Here is a 9,444-nt window from a genome sequence, read left to right as displayed (position 1 = left end):
AAGCATTTCGCTACACCCGCAATAACATCTGCTAAACACGTGTATGTGACAAATACAATTTTATGTTATTGTATTTTATGTTTCCCATGTCAATAAAGCCCTTTCAATTGAATTGAAACCATAGCCTGAAAGGCCTCGAATGTGCATGGGGTGGAGAGAGCAGATCAACACATAAGAAAAAGAAATGTGAATCTTAGACTCTTTTATAAGCATCTGAGTTGTTTGGATTCAAAACCTGAGTTGCTGACCAATAGTATTACTGTAAAGTTAACCTCCAATCAGATATCAGACCTATATGATGTAACCTCTGTTTTCAGAGGTGTGACAATGGGGGTTGGCAAGATCAACACAGAGAAGGCTGAATTCATAAGACAACACAGAGAAGGCTGAATTCCTAAGACAACACAGAGAAGGTTGAATTCCTAAGATAACACAGAGAAGGCTGAATTCCTAAGACAACACAGAGAAGGTTGAATTCCTAAGACAACACAGAGAAGGTTGAATTCCTAAGACAACACAGAGAAGGTTGAATTCCTAAGACAACACAGAGAAAGTTGAATTCCTAAGACAACACAGAGAAGGCTGAATTCCTAAGACAACACAGAGAAGTCTGAATTCCTAAGACAACACAGAGAAGGCTGAATTCCTAAGACCACACAGAGAAGGCTGAATTCCTAAGACAACATAGAGAAGGCTGAATTCCTAAGACAACACAGAGAAGGCTGAATTCCTAAGACAACACAGAGAAGGTTGAATTCCTAACACAACACAGAGAAGGTTGAATTCCTAAGACAACACAGAGAAGGCTGAATTCCTAAGACAACACAGAGAAGGCTGAATTCATAAGACAACACAGAGAAGTTTGAATTCCTAAGACAACACAGAGAAGGTTGAATTCCTAAGACAACACAGAGAAGGCTGAATTTCTAAGACAACACAGAGAAAGTTGAATTCCTAAGACAACACAGAGAAGGTTGAATTCCTAAGACAACACAGAGGAAATTGCTGCATACAGTTGATAAGAAGAGTCACTTCAGGGGTTGGGCTACACTACAGTAGTAGGTGCCAGGCGCACCGTTTTGAGTGTGTCAAGCACTGCAACGCTGCTGGGATTTTCACGCTCAACAGTTTCCTGTGTGGTCCACCCCCCAAAGGACATCCAGCCAATTTGACACAACTGTGGGAAGCATTGGAGACAACATGGGCCAGCATCCCTGTGGAATGCTGTGGAATGCTTTTGACACACTCCCAATCTGTTCATGAAAATATACAATTTTAATATTAATTTTTCACCAGACATCTCTCCCAAAGTGTGGCTGCGAGTTGCATACTGTTGAAACTCTTAAGGTATTTGTCTTGTGTTTTACAATAGATATCCAGTGTACTCAAGATTAAAAGTACACACCTTGAGCTGGTACTGATGTAGGATCTTAATTTGATCTCCCTGTTGCAGGATGACTTGTACCGTTGTTGAGGTTGAAAAAGGCTTTTGAAATTTGTAAATTCCACTTTGAAATTTCAGACGTGATTTTCCCTTATGAAAAATGTATCAACCCCTACAAAAGTGTCCATTAATTATAATCCACAGGATAATTCACATTTCATGTCGCTGCAGTATTATTTTCCTTCTGTAGCAAACGGGCTCAAATTAAGATCCTACATATGTACTGCCTTTACTCTGCAAATCTAGCATCACCCACTATTTCCAACAAGGAATACATTGTCTTAGCCTATTAAAAATATGCATGTCAGTCGCTTTGACGTGCCAAACTGAAACAAATTACAATGAGAGGGGGTTATTTACTTTTGTTCAACAGAGATCATTTGTCTTCACTAAATACCCTCGGCACGTCACGGCGCTTTATGACAGAAATCAATCAGGGGGCAATTGTCTGCACACCTCCACCGAGCCGTTGATGAATAGATACGGTTGGAGAGCGGCCTGAAGATGGATGAGTGGATGGAGAGACAGAGGGGAGAAAGATGCGTGGCACGCAGAGCAGAGCAGCGTGGGTAGGCTCGCTGGAGGAGCGGGCGGATTGATAGGGACGTTTAGTGTCAAGCAGGGAGGAGAGCTGTGTGGTGGAGGGGGAGGAGGAGGGAGGGAGGTGGCTGTCTGAGGAGGGGAGGCAGCTCCCTTTGTGGGCTCTGATAACTGAGACTGCAGAGGTCCCCTCTGAGATCTGAGATCAATAGCTCAGGGCGTAGGAAGTCTATCAGAGAGGGAGGGAGCGTGTGGGGATGGACAACGACAGCCTCAGACCTCCCGTACCAGAGTCAGAGAGAACACAGGAGATCACATGAACCAGCTCCCACCACAGTCTCTATTCCCATAGCCCCACAGCCCCACAATCTCTATTCCCACAGCCCCACAGTCCCACAGCCTTTATTCCCACATCCCCACAGTCTCTATTCCCACATCCCCACAGCCTCTATTTCCACAGCCCCACAGCCTCTATTCCCACAGCCCCACAGCCCCATAGTCCCACAGCCTCTATTCCCACAGCCCCACTGCCTATATTCCCACAGTCCCACAGCCTCTATTCCCACAGCCCCACAGCCACACAGACTCTATTCCCACAGCCCCCACAGTTTCTATTCCCACAGCCCCACAGCCCCACAGTCCCACAGCCTCTATTCCCACAGCCCCACAGCCCCACATCCTCTATTCCCACAGCCCCACAGCCCCGTAGCCTCACAGCCTCTATTCCCACAGCCCCACAGCCTCTATTCCCACAGCCCCACAGCCCGTATCCCCACAGGCTCTATTCCCACAGTCCCACAGCCTCTATTCCCACAGTCCCACAGCCTCTATTCCCACAGCCCCACAGCCCCACAGCCTCTATTCCCACAGCCCCACAGCCCCGTAGCCCCACAGTCTCTATTCCCACAGCCCCACAGCCCCACAGCCTCTATTCCCACAGCCCCACAGCCCGTAGCCCCACAGGCTCTATTCCCACAGACCCACAGCCTCTATTCCCACAGCCCCACAGCCTCTATTCCCACAGCCCCACAGCCCCACAGTCTCTATTCCCACAGCCCCACAGCCCCACAGCCTCTATTCCCACAGCCCCACAGCCCCGTAGCCCCACAGCCTCTATTCCCACAGCCCCACAGCCCCACAGCCCCACAGCCCCGCAGCCTCTATTCCCACAGCCCCACAGCCCCACAGCCCCACAACCTCTATTCCCACAGCCCCACAGCCCCACAGCCTCTATTCCCACAGCCCCGTAGCCCCACAGACTCTATCCCCACAGCCCTGTAGCCCCACAGCCTCTATTCCCACAGCCCCACAGCCCCACAGTCTCTATTCCCACAGCCCCACAGCCCCACAGCCCCACAGCCTCTATTCCCACAGCCCCACAGCCGCACAGCCCCGTAGCCCCACAGGCTCTATTCCCACAGCCCCACAGCCTCTATTCCCACAGCCCCACATCCCCACAGTCTCTATTCCCACAGCCCCACAGCCCCACAGCCTCTATTCCCACAGCCCAACAGCCCCGTAGCCCCACATCCTCTATCCCCACAGCCCCACAGCCTCTATTCCCACAGCCCCACAGCTTTTATTCCCACAGCCCCACAGCCTCTATTCCCACAGCCCCACAGCCCCACAGCCTATATTCCCACAGCCCCACCGCCTCTATTCCCACAGCCCCACAGCCTATATTCCCACAGCCACACAGCCTCTATTCCCACAGCCCCACAGCCTATATTCCCACAGCCCCACAGACTCTATTCCCACAGCCTCTATTCCCACAGCCCCACAGCCTCTATTCCCACAGCCCCACAGTCCCACAGCCTCTATTCCCACAGCCCCACAACCCCACAACCTCTCTCTTCCCACAGCCCCACAGCCCCACAGTCTCTATTCCCACAGCCCCACAGCCCCACAGCCTCTATAACCACAGCCCCACAGCCCCGTAGCCCCACAGCCTCTATTCCCACAGCCCCACAGCCCCACAGCCTCTATTCCCACAGCCCCACAGCCCCACAGCCCCATAACCTCTATTCCCACAGCCCCACAGCCCCACAGCCTCTATTCCCACAGCCCGTAGCCCCACAGACTCTATCCCCACAGCCCCGTAGCCCCACAGCCTCTATTCCCACAGCCCCAAAGCCTCTATTCCCACAGCCCCACAGCCCCACAGCCCCACAGCCTCTATTCCCACAGCCCCACAGCCCCACAGCCTCTATTCCCACAGCCCCGTAGCCCCACAGACTCTATTCCCACAGCCCCACAGCCCCACAGACTCTATTCCCACAGCCCCACAGCCCCACAGCCTCTATTCCCACAGCCCCACAGCCCCATAGCCCCACATCCTCTATTCCCACAGTCCCACAGCCCCACAGCCTCTATTCCCACAGCCCCACAGCCCCGTAGCCCCACAGGCTCTATTCCCACAGCCCCACAGCCTCTATTCCCACAGCCCCACAGCCCCACAGCCCCATAACCTCTATTCCCACAGCCCCAAATCCCCACAGTCTCTATTCCCACAGCCCCACAGCCCCACAGCCTCTATTCCCACAGCCCCACAGCCCCACAGCCTCTATTCCCACAGCCCCACAGCCCCATAGCCCCACAGCCTCTATTCCCACAGCCCCACAGTCCCACAGCCTCTATTCGAACAGCCCCACAGTTTATATTCCCACAGCCCCACAGCCTATATTCCCACAGCCCCACAGCCTCTATTCCCACAGCCCCACAGCCCCACCGCCTCTATTCCCACAGCCCCACAGCCCCACAGCCTCTATTCCCACAGCCCCACAGCCCCACCGCCTCTATTCCCACAGCCCCACAGCCCCACAGCCTCTATTCCCACAGCCTATATTCCCACAGCCCCACAGCCTCTATTCCCACAGCCCCACAGTCCCACAGCCCCACAGCCCCACAGCCCTGGACCTAGCAGGGCTCTGAACATAGCATTATCTACTCCCGCCTGGGCTGGTGATAGGGTGGTGACAGGGCCAGGGGAAAGAGTGATGCAAGCCACAGGCTTACAGCATGGGGGGTATGGATTGACACAGAGTGAGAGACTCTGGCCCACGTCGCATGTGACAACCCCTCCTCCCATCCCTAACGTCATACAGTATAGGCAGATTGTAGTCCCAGTTTATGAGTGATGTGGTCGTTTGGATCTGATAACAGCACAGTTGTGTTGCTGACTAGCTTATACAATGAGTGTACAAAACATTAGGAACACTTTCCTAATATTAAGTTGCACCCCCTTTTGCCCCCAGAACAGACTCAATTCGTCGGGGCATGGACTCTACAAGGTGTCGAAATCATTCCATAGGGATGCTGGCCCATGTTGACTCCAATGCTTCCCACAGTTGTGTCAAGTTGGCTGAATGTCCTTTGGGTGGTGGACCATTCTTGATACACACGGGAAAGTGTTGAACGTGAAAAACCCAGCAGCGTTGCAGTTCTTGACACCGTCAAACCGGTGGACCTGGCACCTGCTACCATACCCTGTTCAAAGACTCTTAAATGTTTTGTCTTGCCCATTCACCCTCTGAATGGCACACATACACAATCCATGTCTCAATTTGGGGCGGCAGGTAGTTTAGTGGTTAAGAGCGTTGTGCCAGTAACCGAAAGGTCGCTGGTTCTAATCCCCGAGCCGACTAGGTGAAAAATCTGTCGATGTGCCCTTGAACAAGGCACTTAACCCTAATTGCTCCTGTAAGTCGCTCTGGATAAGAGCGTCTGCTAAATGACTGTAAATGCAATTGTCTCAAGGCTCCTCCCCTTCATCTACACTGATCCAGTGGTTTATGATGCGGTCAGAGCCCGAGTCACTAATATGTTTTCTACTAACCTCCTGGGACTTGAAGTGACTGATGTGACAAGCGGAAACATCTTCAATGTGATGATTCTATCTCTTTACCGTTTTAGTGTAGAGAAGTACAATTCATTGTCATGCGGAAGTCTGTAATATTTGTATCTCTTGTTGTCACTCACAACCATTGTGAAATTTCCAATGCAGCCATTTTTATCTCAATATCAAATCATTTCTGTGTAACAATTAAGTACCTTACTGTGACTGTTTTCAAAATGGTCAAATCGAAACAAAAATAGCTTCTTAGCAAAGAGCAATTTTTCAAGCAATAATTTTGCTAGAACTGTCTGGGAGTGGTCTGAGTGGGGAAGGGAAAACTGAAAACTAGCTGTTATTGGTTGAGAGTTTTGGAACCCTCTTTATTATTCTTATTAGCTAATTTACTGCCTGGTGATGTCAGGCCAAAACTCCATCCCACCAAAACAGGCAAAAATGTTAGGCGGTATTTTCAAACAGCGCTTACACTAAAAGGGCATTATTATCATTTTTAACAATTTCAAACATTGTAGACAAACAGATGATAACTACAGATGTGGAGGTGAGAGTAGAGTATATAGGACAGTGCGGTGTGTCTTAAATACTGTGAAAGGTGTACAAGGTGTCTGTCAACACCAGGGGATTTACCTGACAGATAGGAAGTAAAGAATAGCAATACAGTTCCAAACTACTGTCCCCACAACCAAGTCTAAAAACACACTGTTTTGGTGTAGCTGTTGATTTTATTTGAATATTGGCTAACGTCAGATTTAGCCGTTCTGAAGAGTCAGGGCCCATTTTTTCACAACACCAATTATGAGGCACCAGCTCATCGATCATAAGTCCCTATTCGTGCTGAGTGACACAATGGTCTCATAGACTAGACGTAACATATAGAGTAAACGTAAATCCAGGACACTAAATTAGTATGAAATGTCACGTTAGATATGGTTACATCAGACAGAAGGTTACTTAAGACAAAATCGAGAGTAGGAGGGTTTGGTGGGCGTATAACGCGAATGTCTAGAAACCCAAAGGTTGCGTGTTCGAATTTCATCACAGACAACTTTAGCATTTTAGTTCATTAGCTACTTTACAACTACTTAGCATGTTAGTTAACCCTTCCCCTAACCCTAACCTTAACCCTTAAACTTAACTCCTAACCCTAACCCCAACCCTAACCACTAACCCCTAGCCTAGCTAACGTTAGCCACCTAGCTAATGTTAGCATTAGCCACCTAACTAACGTTAGGCACAACAAATTGGAATTCGTAACATATCATACGTTCTGCAAATTCGTAAGATATTGTACGAATTTCAATTTGTAACATATCATATGAATTGTAATTCGTAACATATAAGAAATGGATGATGGACATCCACAGATTAATACATACCATTCAAAACTCAGCATACTGTATCATACTAATTGGAGTGTCCCGGATTTACGTTTACCCCTGGGTCCAGGTTGGTTGCCTTCCTTCCCTGAAACATAAACACAAGCGATGTCTGTTGCCTTCCCTGGCACATAAACACAAGAGAACGAACCCAACCCTCTTGTCAGATGTCAGCCTAGTGTTCACAGTCCTCCACTGAGTAGGGAAAGTTGCATTGTGCTGTCAGTGGTAATTACAGGCTGCATACCAAATGGCACCCTAATCCCTATGTAGTGCACTACATTCTTGGGTGGCTGGCGGAGTGGCTGTGACTGAGTGTGTTTTGCTCCATTTCTGTCACAAGATTTGATGGCATGCTCTATTCCATAGAGGAAGCACTCGACTGTGTGGAGCTGTGCACGGGTTATACTTAGATGACAGTGAGTGTTGGAGAACGACATCAATCTGACTGTTAATGCAAATAATATTATATTTATATGACTGTAATTACTATATAGATTTGTAGCCTACTGTGCATGATTTATGGTGGGTCTTGTGGAAAGACTGGGGTATAAAATGAATACATGTAAGACTTATAAATAGATTATTGTCATGCTAGTAAGTAAACAAATGTAGTCCACTGTTGATGTTTAGATTAATAAAAGCCAAATTATATATTTGCCAGTACATACTATTTATTGATGTTAAATGCTGTGCTGTACATAAAATGAAACTGTTGGATTGAACTTGATGAAAATAAAATGTGTGCAAAGCAAATGTGTGGGAACAATTTAAGCACACACACAAAGTTGCATGCAAACAATAGCTAAGTGTCAAAGAAAGTTACCAAAGCACGGTTGAGTCTGGAGCTGGTGAGTGTGCTGTCTGGTTCAAACACATCCAAAGAAGATAAAAGCAGTCTATAGACTTTCCGACCCACCTATTGTGACTAAAACTTCAACAACTATTGTCTGGTCTTTGATTCTTATGTAAAGCAACCATGTCATTCAGGAAGGAATGTTGTTCTGTGACCTATTTTTGTCTACTCTTCCTCTGCCTCTGTGTCAGAGATTACTTCACATGTTTGGTTTGTTTATTTGTTTAGTCCATTTCTTTATCGAAGGACAAGCCATGTTTTAGGTGACTCAATTTAGCTATAATTTTATGCTCAAAGGTTTGCCAAATGCAGTGACAGCAGCATATTGCCAGCGCCAAATTGACCTTGTTATTGTGTTGTATTTTGTTGCCAGACCTTGTCTCACCATCTCTTCCCTATGTGTTACAGGTGGCACCTCTCGGTGGTCGTCCCCACCCCTGCGACTGCTGCTGTAAGAACCACAAGGGGTGACGGAGAGGGCGAGAGCGGCACCTCCTTCAATGAGCTCTCCACCTCCAGCTCTGAGAGCCAGTCAGAGGCCAGCTCACCCCAGGGCACCGTCATCTGTGGGCCGGTCAACAGGCAGTCCCACTCCCATGTCCAGACCCTGGACAGGCCACTGAAGAAAGGCCCAGTGCAGATGCTGCAGCAGTCAGAACAGCGCAGGAAGAGTGATCTCCTCCGCACGCTCACCGCTAGCTCCCGAGACACCAGCACCTGTAAGAAGAGGCCAGCCAAGGAGAAGATGACCATTGAGGAGGAGCTGGAGAAGTGCATCCAGGACTTCCGTAAGATCAAGATCCCTGAACGCTTCCCGGAGAGGAAGTACATGTGGCAGGCGGAGCTACTGAGAAAGTACCGTCTCTGAGACTGAGCCAGGTCAGCTAATGTAGGAGTCACAGAGACGGAGCCAGGCTGTCACAAAGACAAGCATAAAACCATGACTGTTTAGCTAACTGTATGTATTGTATGTTTGTATGTTTGTACGTATTTATGTTTGAATGTATGTACAGTGCCTTCAGAAAATATTCATACCCATTGACTTATTCCACATTTTGTTATGTTACAGCCTGAATTCAAAATGGATTAAATAGATTTTCCCACCCATCTACACACAATGGCCCATAATGACAAATTAAAAACATAAGTAGTCACACCCCTGAGTCAATACATGTTAGAATCACCTTTGGCAGTGATTACAGCTGTGGGTGTTTCTGAGTAAGTCTCTAATAATAATAATATGCCATTTAGCAGACGCTTTTATCCAAAGCGACTTACAGTCATGCGTGCATACATTATTAGTTTTTTGTGTATGGGTGGTCCCGGGGATCGAACCCACTACCTTAGCGTTACAAGCGCCATGCTCTACCAGCGG

General features: G+C 48.2%; 1 protein-coding gene across 1 annotated transcript in view; it reads left to right on the top strand.

Moving 5' to 3' along the window:
• Positions 1-9,079, top strand: part of LOC121580161 (BTB/POZ domain-containing protein KCTD16) — a 73,467-nt gene extending 64,388 nt beyond the window's left edge. Inside the window, 3 exon segments of the mRNA XM_041895219.2 lie at positions 8,478-8,497; positions 8,499-8,534; positions 8,536-9,079. Of these exon segments, the coding sequence (XP_041751153.2) occupies positions 8,478-8,497; positions 8,499-8,534; positions 8,536-8,937 (458 nt within the window). The 3' untranslated portion in view covers positions 8,938-9,079.
• The last annotated feature ends 365 nt before the right edge of the window (positions 9,080-9,444 follow it).

Source organism: Coregonus clupeaformis, chromosome 13 (genome assembly GCF_020615455.1).
Source record: "Coregonus clupeaformis isolate EN_2021a chromosome 13, ASM2061545v1, whole genome shotgun sequence".
NCBI classification, from domain to species: Eukaryota; Metazoa; Chordata; class Actinopteri; order Salmoniformes; family Salmonidae; genus Coregonus; species Coregonus clupeaformis.
This window is presented reverse-complemented; position numbering and strand designations above follow the sequence as displayed.